This window comes from Pelmatolapia mariae, linkage group LG9 (genome assembly GCF_036321145.2).
Source record: "Pelmatolapia mariae isolate MD_Pm_ZW linkage group LG9, Pm_UMD_F_2, whole genome shotgun sequence".
In the NCBI taxonomy this organism is placed as follows: Eukaryota; Metazoa; Chordata; class Actinopteri; order Cichliformes; family Cichlidae; genus Pelmatolapia; species Pelmatolapia mariae.
In genome coordinates this window covers 140949-156650 of record NC_086235.1, presented here as the reverse complement: position 1 = coordinate 156650, position 15702 = coordinate 140949, and the positions used below count along the sequence as shown (strand labels likewise).

The window sequence follows — 15702 nt, the reverse complement described above, 5'->3', positions numbered from 1 at the left end:
GTCAGTCTATCTATAACTGCACCAGAATTAAAGGGTCAGAGTTATTCCAGTGTCACTTTTTTTAACATTCATCATTACGTTAGTCCTCTAATGATACTGAGAGGTTTTCTCTAAGGTGCAATAAAATCTTTTACTTACCCAACACCACTATGTTAAAATTCTAATAATGATTCCATTTAGTATTCATTGCTTGAAACTTACATCAGTTCCTGACCAGATTAAAGCTCTATTTGTTTTTAAGAATGATTTCTTAGTTTGCTACACAAAGAAATCTGTCTAGAAACTTTATCAGTACAAGTTTATTATTAACAGTCAGAGCTGAAGCCGCTCCTCTTACTGGAAGGCAATAAATGCTGTTTACTCCCCTTGCTGTCTACTTATTGGTGCTGTTTTCGCTCGGAGATCCTACATCTGTTTGCTGTGATGAGGTGCTGAAGAGTCCTGTTCACTGCATATCTAAACCAGAGCACAGGAAACAGACTCACATTTTGTCTGCTGTAAAAAGGAGAAAATGGCTGAGCGAGGACTTCAGCTTGACCAGGAGAGGTTTTCCTGTTCAATCTGTTTGGATCTACTGAACGAACCAGTGACTACTTCCTGCGGGCACAGCTTCTGTAAGAGCTGTATTAGGAGCCACTGGGATGCAGAGGATCAGAAGGGATCCTACACTTGTCCTCAGTGCAGACAGGCCTTCATGTCGAGGCCAGTCTTGGGGAAAAACACCATGTTAGCAGAGTTAGTGGAGGAGCTGAAGAAAAATGTACTCCATGCTGCTCCTCATCCTCAGCATTATGCTGAACCTGGAGATGTGGCCTGTGACGTGTGCACAGAGAGAAAGCTTAAAGCCTCCAAATCCTGTCTGCAGTGCATGGCCTCTTACTGTGAGCTCCACCTTCAGCCTCACTATGAATCACCAAATTTTCAGAGACACAAGCTGGTGGAAGCCTTGGCAAAGCTCCAGGAGAACTTGTGCTCTGTTCACAGTAAAGTGAAAGAGATCTTCTGTTGCAGCGATCAGCAGTGCATCTGCTCCGTCTGTGCTATGGAGGAACATAGCGGCCACGACACAGTGTCAGCAATAGCAGAGAGGGCCGAGAGGCAGAGAGAGCTCGGGCCGAGATGGCAAAAAATCCAGCAAAGAATCCAGGACAGAGAAAAACACATGAAGCTCCTTCAGCAGCAGATGGAGGCCATTGATAGCTCTGCTGATAAGGCCATGAGGGACACCCAGACCATGTTCAACCAATTGCACCGATTAGTGGAGAAAAGAAGCTCTGACATGCAGCAGCAGATCAGATTCCAGCAACAAACTGCACTGAGCCGGGCCAAAGAGCTTCAGAAAACGCTCCAGCAGGAGGTAACTGACCTCAGAAGGAGAGATGCTGAACTGGAGCAGCTCTCAAGTACAGAGGATCATGGCCAGTTTCTCCTCAGCTACGCCTTACTGTCAGGACTCAGTGAATCCACACATTCAGCCAGCATCAACATCCATCCTCAGAGCTACTTCCAAGAGGTGACAGCAGCTGTGTCAGAGCTTGTAAATAAACTGCAGTGCATCCTGAGTCAGGACTGGTCTGAGGTCTCACTGACTGAAGGGGAGCCTTTGCTGAGACCAGAACAGCACAAGACTTTAGTCAAGCAACAAACACACTTGGTGCCACCTCCACCACCACCATCCCTCCAGCCTCCAGCAGAGTCCAGAACTTTGGTGAATCAACAACCACGGTTGGTGCCACCTCCACCACCACCGTCCCTCCAGCCTCCAGCAGAGTCCAGAACTTTAGTGAATCAACAACCACGGTTGGTGCCACCACCACCATCCCTCCAGCCTCCAGCAGAGTCCAGAACTTTAGTGAATCAACAACCACGGTTGGTGCCACCACCACCACCACGGTCCCTCCAGCCTCCAACAGAGTCCAGAACTTTAGTGAAACAGCAACCATGTTTGCCACCACCACAATCTTTTCTGTCACCAGTAGAGCCCACAACCAGAGCTGAGTTCCTCCAGTATTCAAAGAGAATCACCATGGACCCAAACACAGCACACAGAGAGCTGTTATTATCTGAGGGGCACAGGAGAGTAACATTTGGGTATACCATACTGTCATATTCAGATAATCCAGAGAGATTTAGAGAGTGCGCTCAGGTTCTGAGCAGAGAGATTCTGACTGGTTGTTGTTACTGGGAGGTGAAATGGAAAAGATTTGTTTCAATAGCTGTCGCATACAAGTGTATTAACAGAACAGGAAGTGATAGTGAATTTGGATACAATGACAAATCCTGGTCATTAGAGTGTGACTGCAATAGTTATAAGTTCCGGCACAACAACATCGTTACTTTCCTCTCAGTTCCTCAGTGCTCCAGAGTTGGGGTGTACCTCGATCACAGTGACGGTATTCTGTGCTTCTACAGTGTCTCTGAAACCATGACTCTCATTCACAGAGTCCAGACCACCTTCACTCAGCCCCTACATGCTGGACTCTGGGTAGATATTTCTGGATCTGCTGAGTTTGTTGAGCTTCAGTATACATGTGGTGTCAATATTTAAGTCAAGCTGAATTTCAGAGTTCCTCTGTCACTAACTGCTGAGCTGTTTCTGTACTTCCTGAGCTTTGAATCGCACCATAAAAATCTATCTTTATCTACAATAACCCATAAACATTGAAGCTGAAGCAGCTAAGTCACAGTAAAAGCTTTTTATTTGATCTTTTCATTTGATGATCTGATTGTGTAAAATAAATGTGAGTTTATTGTGGAACCTTGGACCCTGGTCTTAGATGACAGGATGACCCGTGGCACATCATATACAGTAAATGGGAAACTGAACGACATGTTTGAAGTGTGTTCCTGTTAGCTAGTTTAAAGCTGTTTCTGCTGCAGTCCTGGACACAGAAAGAGGTGTTGGTGTTTAAACTCTGTCTCCCTCTGCTGTTGTAAACCCACCAAACACTGTCTGCATTATTCAAATTCAACAAACCAACATACAGAATATAGTTTACACAAATGTCTTTTCTATTTTGATCTACATTTAAAAATAGAAAATAAAATAAACATGAAGCAGATGCAGGTGTGTATTAAACATTTAGCGATGGTAATGATCGATTAAAATCTTTATTAAAACATAATTAGAGGGGGGCGCTCGTGTGCAGCTATGGAGTAGACGTGTTTTCTGAGCTCTCCGTGCCATCTCACTCATAAAGTTGCACTTTAAGTTTATTTCTAGCTGGGTAGTTTTAAAATTTGTTTCGTGGACTGCCGGAGTCGATCTTTTGTCAACATGCCGAAGAAAGATGAGAGCCAGAGGGATACGTCCAAGGCGAGCCAGTCGGCGGCCGGTAATGATGCCATATTAGCGGCTATCGCTAAGCATGGAGCTGAGCTTTCGAAAATAACCTCGCTTGTGGACGGGTTAAAGAAGTCGGTTGAGGGCCGTCTCGATGCAATTGATGCAACGCTAACTTCTCTCCAGAAGAAATATCATGAGTCTGAGCGCCGGTTTGAAGACCTTGATAAAGCTATGTCCGCTAATGATAGCCGATTAGCAACGCTTGAAGCATCGTGCAAAGAGCTACAGGTGGCTAACACTCTCCTCAAAGCCAAAGTCAACGATCTGGAGGGGCGCTCTCGCCGACTCAATGTGAGGATTGTGGGAGTTAAGGAAGGGGATGAGAAAGGCAACCCAACCGACTTCGTTGCTAAGCTACTTCCAGAGCTTTTGGGTCATGAGAACTTCAGCAGGCCGATAAAAATAGATCGAGCCCACCGTAGTCTGAGACCGAAGCCACAGCCCAATGAACGGCCACGTGTCATCATTGCTAAAGTCCACAACGACCGGGATGTGTTTGACATATTACGACTCAGCAGGCAACGGTCTCCTCTGCTCTACCACGGCGACAGAGTCTCCATTTTCCCTGACTACACGGCGGAGGTCTCGGCGCAGCGGCAGGCCTTTGCTGGTGTAAGGAAGCGGCTGACCGACGCCGGTGCTAAGTGCTCTCTTCGCTTTCCCGCAAAGCTCCAAGTCGACTATAACAACACATCGAAGACTTTTATGTCACCGGAGGAAGCTGCACGGTTTGCTGACTCCTTAGGCCCTGCAAATGACTAATAATTCATAAGTGACTTGCTAATTTCACGACATATTTACACACTTTGCGCATTTTTTGTTGTAATGTTCTCTACCCTGCTATGTTGAATGTTTTGATCCAACATCCTTGTCCTCAGTTGATTAAGGCACAATATAAAGGTTTGTTGGTGCGCATACTGTGATTTACATATTGTAGAGTGCATGTCTTTCCCGCACTGAAGCGGTGTATAGTGCCTATTCTGCCTATTGGGTTCCGCCTCTACAGTATTTGTGTTATGTTCCGATTTTGGGAATATCCATCTAGATGTTTGGGTTGGATCTTTTGTATTTTGTGCACAATTTTGTTTTTTTATGTTTGTTAAATAGATTATATGTGGGGCGCATGGGGCTCCATGGTTTTTTTTTGGAGTATTAGCGTTCGGTCAGGCTGGCCCTGGTTCCCGGCTGCCTCCCTGTTGGATATTGGGGTTGTTCCGCTTTCTTCTTTTTGCGGCGTGGAGGGTGGGTGAGTGTCTTCATGTTTCTAATTATGTGTCGTTTTCTTTTTTTTTTTTTTTTTCTTTTGATGTAAGTGCCAGCTCTTTATTTGCCAAATGTCAAAGCCTTCATTTTGTCCTTCCACACTGTCGTAAGTCATCTACTCACTTAATTTGAGGATGAGCCACATAACTTTTACGACCTGGAATTGTCGGGGTATGGGCAAAGCTCTTAAACGTGGTAAGGTATTTTCGCATTTAAAATCTTTGTCTTCTGATATAATTTTTTTACAGGAGACCCATATCCATCCTTCAGAGCAGAGGCGATTAAGATCGGTATGGGTGTCACAGGTGTACCAGTCCACCTTTTCTTCCAGGGCGAGAGGGGTTGCCATTCTTGTTCGCAGAACTATTCCTTTTATATTCAAAAATCAGACATGTGATCCAGGTGGGAGGTTCATACTTGTCACAGGTACGATCAACTCCATCCCTGTAGTCCTCTTGAACATTTATGCCCCTAATTTTGATAATCCTGACTTCTTTAGTAAAGTATTCAATCTTGTTTCACAATACAATGACCATAATATCATTATCGGTGGTGATTTTAATTGTTATTTCGATCCATTGTTGGATAGGTCCTCTGCTTCCCTGGCCCCAACTTTGAGAGCTGTTTCTGTGCTCAATACTCTTACTAAATCTTTGGACTTGGTTGACATTTGGAGGCATCAACATCCGTTAGAAAAGCAATACTCTTTCTTCTCCCCTGTCCATGGCAGTTTCAGTAGAATTGACTATTTTCTTATTGATTCCAGGCTTATTTCGAAAGTGGTTAGTTCCACTTATCATAGTATTTTAGTTTCGGACCACGCACCTCTCTCAACGGTAATTGACTTTAACCTCTACACCTCCCAATACAATTGGAAATTCAACCCCTCTTTATATCTAAATGTCTCTTTTACGGATTACCTATCTACTAAAATTGCAGAATTTTTACAATTCAATGATAACGGTGTAGTTTCAGACTCAGTTCTGTGGGAGTCCAGGTTGCGTGCTAATATTGAGGCAGAGCTGGCTGTGTTGGAGGAGAAGTATCGCGATACTGGGGCTGATGACACACTTAATACCATTCTAAAATTGAGATATGACTACAACCACATGTTGGGGGAGCAGGTCATGAATTGTATTCGCAGATTAAAACAGAAGCATTTTGAGCTTGGTGAAAAGGCTGACAAGGTGCTTTCCAGACAGCTAAAGGGCATTCAAGCTGATAGGGCGATACACAGAATTCTCTCTTCAACTGGCCAGTTGCTGTCTGATCACAAACAGATAAATGACAGATTTCGTAGTTTTTATAGTCAGTTATATACATCTGGTACCACTGCCACAGTTACTGAAATCACTAATTTTCTTAATGCTTTAGACATCCCAACTCTTTCTGATGTTGCACGGGGCTCACTCGATGCAGACTTTACGCTGGAGGAAATTAGAATTGCAATTTGCTCCTTTCCTAACGGTAAAGCTTGTGGCCCGGACGGTTTTGGGATTGAGTTTTATAAGACACATATTGACGTTATTGCTCCCCTGCTGCTCCGGATGGTAAATTGCTCAGTGGTAAACGGCTCATTCCCTCATTCTTTCTACGATGCCCATATTTGTCTCCTCCTGAAAAAAGACCGAGACGAAACTAACGTTTCATCCTATCGTCCCCTAAGTCTTCTCAACTCAGACCAAAAAAAAATCGCTAAAGTCCTAACCAACCGGTTAAATAAGCATATAGGCTCTTTAATTCATCCTGATCAATCGGGTTTTATCCCCAATAGATTTTCTTTCTCAAATACTAGATGTCTCTTAGATGCAATGTACTCAACGACACTGCCCAATTCTGCGGTGATTTCACTTGATGCCCAGCAGGCTTTTGATCAGGTGGAATGGACTTATTTGTTTGTGTAATATTTAAAGAAATTAGGTCACTGCTGAACTGTATATAACCATCATCCTTAACATTACATTAATTATCATTTCATCAAAGCATTTATTGAAGCTGTTGGCATTATGTTATAATTAGTATTACAGGGGTTATCATAATCAAATATTAACATGTTTATTACAGGTGCAGTTATAACTACTTTAAAATGATTGAGTTAATATATATATATCATAAGTCAGAGCCTGAGTATATGGTTACAGTAAAATAGTAGCTGAGCAAAGGCCTGAATGTATTCAGCTTCTTGTGGTATTTGAGTTTGCTTAGTTACAGGTGACGAAAGGATGTCCAGTCCATGGGGACCTCAAAGGCCTGAGATCTTCACCATATTTGGATGGATGGGGAACTTCTGTGTCTGCAGTTATCTCTTAAAATACATGAATGTTCTGTACATGCAAATTATGTGACTGTAAACGCAAGAGGGGGCGTTACAATACCCTGATGTTATAAAAGCAATCTAGAGTGTATTTTGGGCAGAGATGTACAACTGATGTTTTGCAGTTTGCACCTCTCCACGCTGCGTGCATTCATTAAAATCAATTGTTTGACCGACCTCTTCTGGACCATCATTGTTTTACTCTCGTCCTCAATTTCGAACCCGTAACATTTGGTGCATTGGCCGAGAGTTGGAGATTGAGACTGAGAGGGTCCAAGGTGCTCAAACAGGCAGACGCGAGTCAGTGGTCGAAGTGAGTTGACATAAGCCGGCTTATCTAAAGGTAAGGCACTACCTGTTGAATTATTTCCAAACTGTGCCAGATTGACGATTACAAAATTGAAAGTCTACTCACTGAAATTACTGGTAAAGGTCTGTTTTGATTTTGGTGAAAATCTCATGAGAATGGAAGTTGAAGTAATGAGAATAAGAGAAAATAAGTAAAGAGTAAAGTTTTAGATGCTCGAAATCTGACACTTACACATGAAGGAATAAATATGGCAGATTTAATGGGATTAGGAGGACCTAATTATTGTACTAAGACAGCAGAACTTGAAGGGAGAGCCAGGGAAGATTTAAAAGCAGGACCTGTTGGGATTGGGGATTTAGAGATTTTTATTGCTATTATATAATGTGCCTTATGATGACTGCATTAATAATAGGTTGTACAGTATAATTTTAATAGTATTGAATATGTTTGTCATAACAGTGATGTCTCTATTTACAGGTTGAGTTGATTTCATACACAATGCATAACTGTGCTTGTTTAGAGTTCATGTTCCGTCCAAAAGGGTCTTAAGCTTCACGGGTGAGAGTGTCCAGGTGATACATGTTGAGGGAAGATGAGAACATAGCAGGTTAATTGCATGCACGCTTACAAACACACATGATTTAAATATAGGCCAGGCCGAAGGCCTGGACTTTATGTAGCTTTTAAATTGACAGCTCCTAACTTGCAGGAATGGCGTGGAGTGTAATGAATGAATGCAAAACATGCTTACAGACACAAACATGACATGGATTTATTTTGGAGGGTAAAGGTGGAATACATGGTGCTTTGTTTCTGCTTAGCCAGTACTGAGGTAAAAGGTGTTAAAGATACATATGCAATAAGTGAACAGGAAATGTGTGAGGGTGAGCCGGGTGAAACAAAATGTTGTAGATAATGGAAACTTGTCTAACTGGCATTAACAGTAACTTTTGCATGTTATGTATATGCTTGAAGCAAAAAGAGGAGTAAATGATGATAGAAAATTTTGAAGTGTGTTTTCTAGCGGACATTTAGGCTGACATAGGGCTGGTGTATATTTTACCCGGGGTGTTTTTTAATAAAGCTAAAAGCGTTGCTCACACACATAAAGAGTATTGAGATTAGGTAAAGTTAATATAATGGATAGAGCCCAGAACATGATGTTGTGAACCAACTTTGAATAATGACAGGAACCTTAGATGAATACAGTAGGTTAGTAAGGTGTAGCAGAGAGAGGCTGTTTGTTTTATCCCTTACAGGAGAAGATTTCCACTAGAGAGGGACCCAGAAAAGGAGCAGAGACCACTTAAGCATGAAGTGTTTTCAAGCGGGAGCTGGTGTTTTATTACTGGACCACCTAGAGGACATGAGGTGGTTTTCTGATTTGCTGAGTCAGAGGACGGCTAGAGAGGGTCAGAGCGAAGGCAGTGGACCTGGGAATGGTGGTTTCGGGGCCCATGATGCCATTAATGGATGTAGAGGGTCAGAGTGGGTCGAGGAGTGACCCAAGGAAATGGTGTGGTGATGTCTCTGGAGAGACATCAAGAGAGGGAATTGTAATATTTAAAGAAATTAGGTCACTGCTGAACTGTATATAACCATCATCCTTAACATTACATTAATTATCATTTCATCAAAGCATTTATTGAAGCTGTTGGCATTATGTTATAATTAGTATTACAGGGGTTATCATAATCAAATATTAACATGTTTATTACAGGTGCAGTTATAACTACTTTAAAATGATTGAGTTAATATATATATATCATAAGTCAGAGCCTGAGTATATGGTTACAGTAAAATAGTAGCTGAGCAAAGGCCTGAATGTATTCAGCTTCTTGTGGTATTTGAGTTTGCTTAGTTACAGGTGACGAAAGGATGTCCAGTCCATGGGGACCTCAAAGGCCTGAGATCTTCACCATATTTGGATGGATGGGGAACTTCTGTGTCTGCAGTTATCTCTTAAAATACATGAATGTTCTGTACATGCAAATTATGTGACTGTAAACGCAAGAGGGGGCGTTACAATACCCTGATGTTATAAAAGCAATCTAGAGTGTATTTTGGGCAGAGATGTACAACTGATGTTTTGCAGTTTGCACCTCTCCACGCTGCGTGCATTCATTAAAATCAATTGTTTGACCGACCTCTTCTGGACCATCATTGTTTTACTCTCGTCCTCAATTTCGAACCCATAACATTTGCCACTCTTGACAAATTTGGTTTTGGGTCGAAATTTTTGAATATGGTTAAGTTGCTGTACGCTTGCCCTCGTTCCTCGGTCCTTACCAACCATGAGAGGTCGCTCCCGTTCCTCTTACACCGTGGGACCAGGCAGGGTTGTTGCCTCTCTCCAACGCTTTTTGCTTTAGCTCTTGAGCTGCTGGCCATTGCCATCAGAGCCAATTCCCATATCTCTGGTGTAAATTGTGGTACGTCAGAGTACACCATCAGTCTGTATGCAGATGATATCATATTGGCTCTTTCAGATTTAAAGATCTCCCTTCCTCCTCTTCTTAAACTGATTGACAGCTTTGGCCACCTATCAGGGTTCACCATTAATTGGAAGAAGTCTGTTCTTATGCCGCTGTCGTCTGGTCTGGGCCGTGATTTCCTGTCTAGTTTGCCCTTTAAGGTCTCCCAGGATTATTTTTCATACCTGGGTATTAACATCCCTAGGAACTCAAAACTCCTCTTCAGGCTTAATTATTCGGTTCTAATTGATGAGCTCAAGTGTATGATAGATAAATGGAAACTTCTCCCACTTTCAATGATTGGCCGTATCAATATAATCAAAATGGTTGTGCTCCCTAAATTCACGTACTTATTCCAGAACGTTCCTATTTTTCTCAGGTCCTCCTTTTTCAAAGCATTGGATGCCATTATCATGCCTTTTGTTTGGGCCTACAAGCCCCCCCGCATCTCGAAGTCTCACTTGCAAAAGCCCACAGACGAGGGTGGTCTGGGCCTTCCAATTTTCAAACATTATTACTGGGCCTGTAATGCTAGAGCCTGGGTCTTTTGGAATCTGCCTACAGTTGGTGATGCTTTGGGATGTGGGTCCAGCCCCAAATGGCTCGAAATGGAGCTTAGCACCGCTATCGAGCACACTGGAGCATCCTTACCAGCTATTTTATTTTCAAAATCGGTTACTACTAGTATATGTGATGACTTTATTCTTTGCAACTCCGTAAAAATATTGAACCAAATTAAGAGAATCTTGAACCTCCCGGAATTGTCAACCTTTGCCCCGATCTGCCATAATCCTAGTTTTAAGCCTAGTACAATGGATGCTGCTTTCAAACAATGGCCTGTTAAAGGGTTAACTGCTATAAAAGATCTTTATATTGACAATCATTTTGCCTCTTTTGCTCAACTTCAGACAAAGTACAATCTCCCTACAAGTCATTTCTTTCGGTATTTACAAATTAGGAATTATGTCAAGCAAGCGTTCTCGAATTTAGATACTATCCCCATGCAGCATGTCTTTTACAATATAATGAACGAACCTCCCACCTCAAAACACTTAATCTCTCGGCTTGTTAACCTTTTTTCTTCGGCAACCTCCTCTTGCCATATTAAAGAGGCTTGGACAAGGGACACTGGTTTGGATATCTCTGACGATTTATGGGCTGAAGCGTTAAGCCGGATAAAACTGTGCTCTGTTAATGCCCGGCTTCAGTTAATTCAATTTAAGGTAGTCCATAGGTTGCACTATTCCAAAACCAAATTGAACAAGATTTTTCCTAGTGTTTCCCCCAAATGTGATAAATGTAAACTTGTGGACGGTACTCTTGACCACCTTTTTTGGTCCTGTTCTAAGCTTACTACCTTCTGGACTAGTATTTTTAGTTTTTATAGCACTGTTTACAATAGGCAACTGCATCCTGACTGTCTTATGGTGATCCTGGGCTGCTCCGGCAACTCCTTGGCACTTCCTTTTGCTGTGCAACAGGCCCTTATGTTTGGTTTGGTACTTGCCAAACGTCTGATTTTGGGTGAGTGGAAATCTGCCTCCCCTCCCTGCTTCAAGAGGTGGCTCGAGGAGATGGTCTCCTGTTTATACCTGGAGGAAATTCGGTTTTCTACGTCTGACTCCATGGAGAAGTTCAAGAAGATATGGGGGCCCTTTATAGACCACATTAAGGACAGTCCACGCCCTGGGTCCTGACCATGTTGTTTTAACTGTTATCATTCTGAGCTGTTGCCCATAGCTGTTGTGCAACTGCTCCTCCTAACGATCTCTGGATTCGAACTTCAGTGTGGATTGGACTCACTGGATTCTGAGTTGTTTGACATGTATACTATTTGCTTTTTTCTTCTCTGCTGTTCCTAACACGTGCTGGCCGTGTTTGTTTTGTTTTGTTGGGGGTTTTTTTGTTGTTGTTTTTTGTTTGTTTGTTTGTTTGTTTGTTTTTGTCCTTATTGTCTGTGTTCCTCTGTAAAAAAAATTTGAAACTTGCATAAATAAATACGTAAAAAAAAAAAAAAAAAAACCATAATTAGAAAAATACTTGAAAACATCTCCGACTATTTTCTTTCTTTTTGGTTGAACTCTGATAATGCAAACATTTGAAACTTAACAAGCTAAATCCAATGGATCCAAATATTTTACTCAACAGTGTGGCAGTGTCTAATGTTTCCATTCACATGCACAAACCCAAACACCAATCCAGGTCTAGGAATCTGCTGCTGTGATTCTGATCGAGCCATGTCCTGGGAACAGATCAAGCAGGCCCAGAGACCTGATAGGAGTAATGTACTCACACTGAGTAACTACTGTACCCAGTTCTAAAGTTCAGTACTGGGACTGCTGACTGTCTAAAATAGACTGAGCTCACCTAAAGATTCAGACCAGCACATGGAGATCTGCTGATTCAGAAGATTCAAACTACCTAAAAAATGCTAAAAATGACAACTTTTTGTATTACTTTTTTTTAGTAATCATCAGTATAAAAGATATAAGATATAAAAATTAGATTATAAAGATATACAACAAAACACACAGAAGAAACAAGAGCATTCATTAGCAGAACTCCCCCAAATGGCGGGGGGAATACTAAAACTTTTATCCAGGTCATCGTAGTCTAAGGAGCTTAGAAAGAAAAGTGTCTGGACGTCTTTAAGTTGCTTGAAGACAGGTGTCTAGAACTGAAGAAGCTTCTCAGATGAGAGGTGAAACATCTTCAAGCAACTTAAAGAAGTCCAGATGCTTTTCTTTCCAAGCTCCTTAGACTAGCTAATATAAAGTTTTTATTGATTTTGACAGATATATGTGGACACCAGGTGTTATTCTGAGAAGGGAAACCCTTCAAAAAGCAGACTGATGTAAATATCAACACTTCACTGAGTTCTTTTGATTCCTCAGAGGCATCCAATGGAAGACAGAAGACTGCTCAGTAGACCGTTTAACACTTTATTACTTCTAGAAGGAAGATGCGTCCTGCATGATACGCTGCCACGGATCTCCAAATGGTGCTGTGCCCCTGACAGTTTTATTACAGAAGCTCTCTCATTCTAGTGTAAACAACAGTGTCTCAGTAACTTTCCGCTAGAGATGGTCTCCTCTTATCTGTATTTTCCCAGGCAAGTGTGAGCGAGAGTCTGCAGCTTTCTACTCCCCAAGGACACATAGTCTCATGCCTTTATTTTTCAGGGCTGTGTCCACTTAATACTACACTATATAACTTTATAACACTTATTAATAAAAAAGCATAGCATTATTGAAGCACTGAAAAATTATTTATTCCCAACACTGAGCAGTAGGGGAGCCAAGGCAATAGGAAAATATAACAGTTAAGGTTATTATATATATGTATCACAGTTACTCATATTTTGTACATAATGGCGGTACATGTATTCAATTACTCCCTAAAAAAAAAAAAAAACAACTTCCAGTTGCGCCGTAAGATAGCTGCACCGACGAGAGCTCCAAGTCATCACAGCAAAAAAATTTTTTTTTTTATTATTATTATTATTATTTTTATTATTATTATTTATTTTGTACTGCTTGCTATTTCTGTGCGCACAGCGCTCTCATATACTCGGTATGACAGACAAATGCTTTTGGAGCTACATTTGTCAGCCAGTTCGGACTTTACAGCAGGTTTTGACACAATACGGCAGCAGTGATCAGTGAGATGCTTGGCTACAAGTTGAACAGCCACAAGGGGCAGTACCCTCCATGGAGAAGGAGGCTAGAGGCTAAGATCAAGGTAGCGCGGAGGGAGGTCAGCCAACTATCGGAGTTGCAGAAAGGCGCGATGTAGAAGGTGCCTAAGAAGTACAGGAAGCTGTCCAAACCTGAGGCCTTGGAAACTGCCAAGCAACGACTCACAGCCTTGGCCAGCCGCTTGAAGAGGTACACCAGAGAGATAGAAGGCAGGAGAATAAACCAGCTGTTCTCCATAGAACCAGCAAAGGTGTACTCTCAATGGCAGGGGAACAATATGAGAACAGCACCACCAAGGCTGGAGACAATACTGGAAGAGCATATGGGAGAAGGACGCAACCCATAACAACAATGCTCAGTGGCTAGTGGATCTAAGGGCAGACCACAGCAACCTCCCTGAACAGGGTCCAGTGGCAGATATCCAAGAAAGGGTCTCCACTATGAAGAGTTGGACAGCACCAGGCCCTGACATGGTTCACGCCTACTGGCTGAAGAAGCTGACTGCACTCCACGAGCGCCTGGCAGCAGAAATGAACCAGCTGCTAGTTGACGAGAGACACCCAGAATGGCTAACCGAAGGTCGGACGGTCCTGATCCTCAAGGACCCCCAGAAGGGACCGGTCCCCTCCAACTACCGACCAATAACCTGCCTCAGTACTACATGGAAGCTCCTGTCAGGCATCATAGCGGCTAAGATGAACAGGCACATGGGTCAATACATGAGCGGGGCACAGAAAGGGATGGGCAAGAATACCAGAGGCGCAAAACACCAGCCACTGGCAGACCAAGCAGGAAGCCGAGACTGCAGGACCAGACTGACCAACCTGTGCACTGCCTGGATTGATTACAACAGTGGTTCCCAAACTTTTTTTGCTAGGTCCCCCTTGTTTTACAAGAAAAATGTTCGCGCCCCCCCACCCCCGCGCGTGCACGCGCGCACACGCGCGCACACGCGCACGCGCGCACACACATCCTCCAACCACACACACCCATATTTTGCTCCATTCCGATTTATTTCACACCTCAAACATTTATTAAACAATTAAGTAAATACAAGTAATCTGCAATAAATTACAGGCAGCAATGAAATAAACTACTGACTCTTTTACGCTACGTCCACACCTACACGGGTATTTTTGAAAACGCAGCTGTTTCGTCCACACGTAAACGGTGTTTCGAATCACCGAAAACGGAGATTTTTTTTAAAACTCCTTTTTTGCATTTACGTGTGGACCAGGAATACAGAGTTCATCACGCAGCGTCAAAGGTATGTGCCTTTTTTCACGTCACGTTATTGTTTACATGAGATGAATTGCAGAATGGCAGATAGAGACGAAATACTGTTACTGTTAATCTGACTATCTGCAGGTTTTACACGCTTACACACGCAGTTACTGTCCCTCCATTTACAAAGGCAGAGGCATCACGGTGTGATTATTTTACGTGTAGTTGTTTTTTTTCCTGTGTATTAATATTCAACATTGCTATCAATACATTTTTCAAAAAACGTCTCTCTGTGCAAAATGGGTTCAAAAACATAAACAGCTGTAGGATACTGTTTGTCTGTGATTTGAACTGGGGGAACAAATTGTGGCAGGATCAGCCTGATATTATTTGTATCCCACTGTATCTTTACTGTATAAAGAGCTAACATCTCCAAAATGTCAGGAGTAGTTAGTCATTACAACAAGTGTTTGTGAACTAAAAATCAAGAATGTGGGATACTGTTTGTCCGTGATTTGAACAGCCCAGTGTGTGCTCCCGATGCAGGAAAAAGCAATTCTGCAGGGGAGACCTACCTCGGCACTTGTGCAGGTGAAACCAAAGGGAAGATATGCTTCACCATATTTTCTAGTCTTTGGCTTAGAATGAAGTTGGTTTGGAAACATATTCAGCCATGCTTCATCTCCTGCTTTGCGTTTCTGTGGGCGCACCGTGCTAGCAGTGTCCAAGCGTTTTGTTTTTTTTCCCTTTTCATCCCGCGCCCCCCTGCAATGGCTCTGTGCCCCCCCTAGGGGGGGCAGGCCCCACACTTTGGGAAGGTCTGGATTACAAGAAGGCCTATGACTCAATGCCCCACAGCTGGATCCTGGAATGCCTAGAACTGTACAAGATCAACAGGACCCTGAGAGCCTTCATCAGGTGGACAAAACTGGAGGCCAACTACAAGCCCATAGCACAAGTCACCATCAAGTGCGGGATCTACCAAGGAGATGCTCTGTCCCCACTGCTGTTCTGCATAGGCCTGAACCCCCTCAGTGAGATCATTAACAAGACTGGCTACGGATACCGACTAC

The 15702-nt window shown here is 42.7% G+C and overlaps 1 protein-coding gene across 1 annotated transcript; it reads left to right on the top strand.

Annotated features, from left to right (window-relative positions):
* The first annotated feature begins 511 nt into the window (after positions 1-511).
* On the top strand, positions 512-2548 carry LOC134635029 (E3 ubiquitin/ISG15 ligase TRIM25-like). The gene has a single exon (XM_063484546.1). It carries the CDS (start codon positions 512-514, stop codon positions 2546-2548), a length of 2037 nt encoding a protein of 678 aa, XP_063340616.1.
* The last annotated feature ends 13154 nt before the right edge of the window (positions 2549-15702 follow it).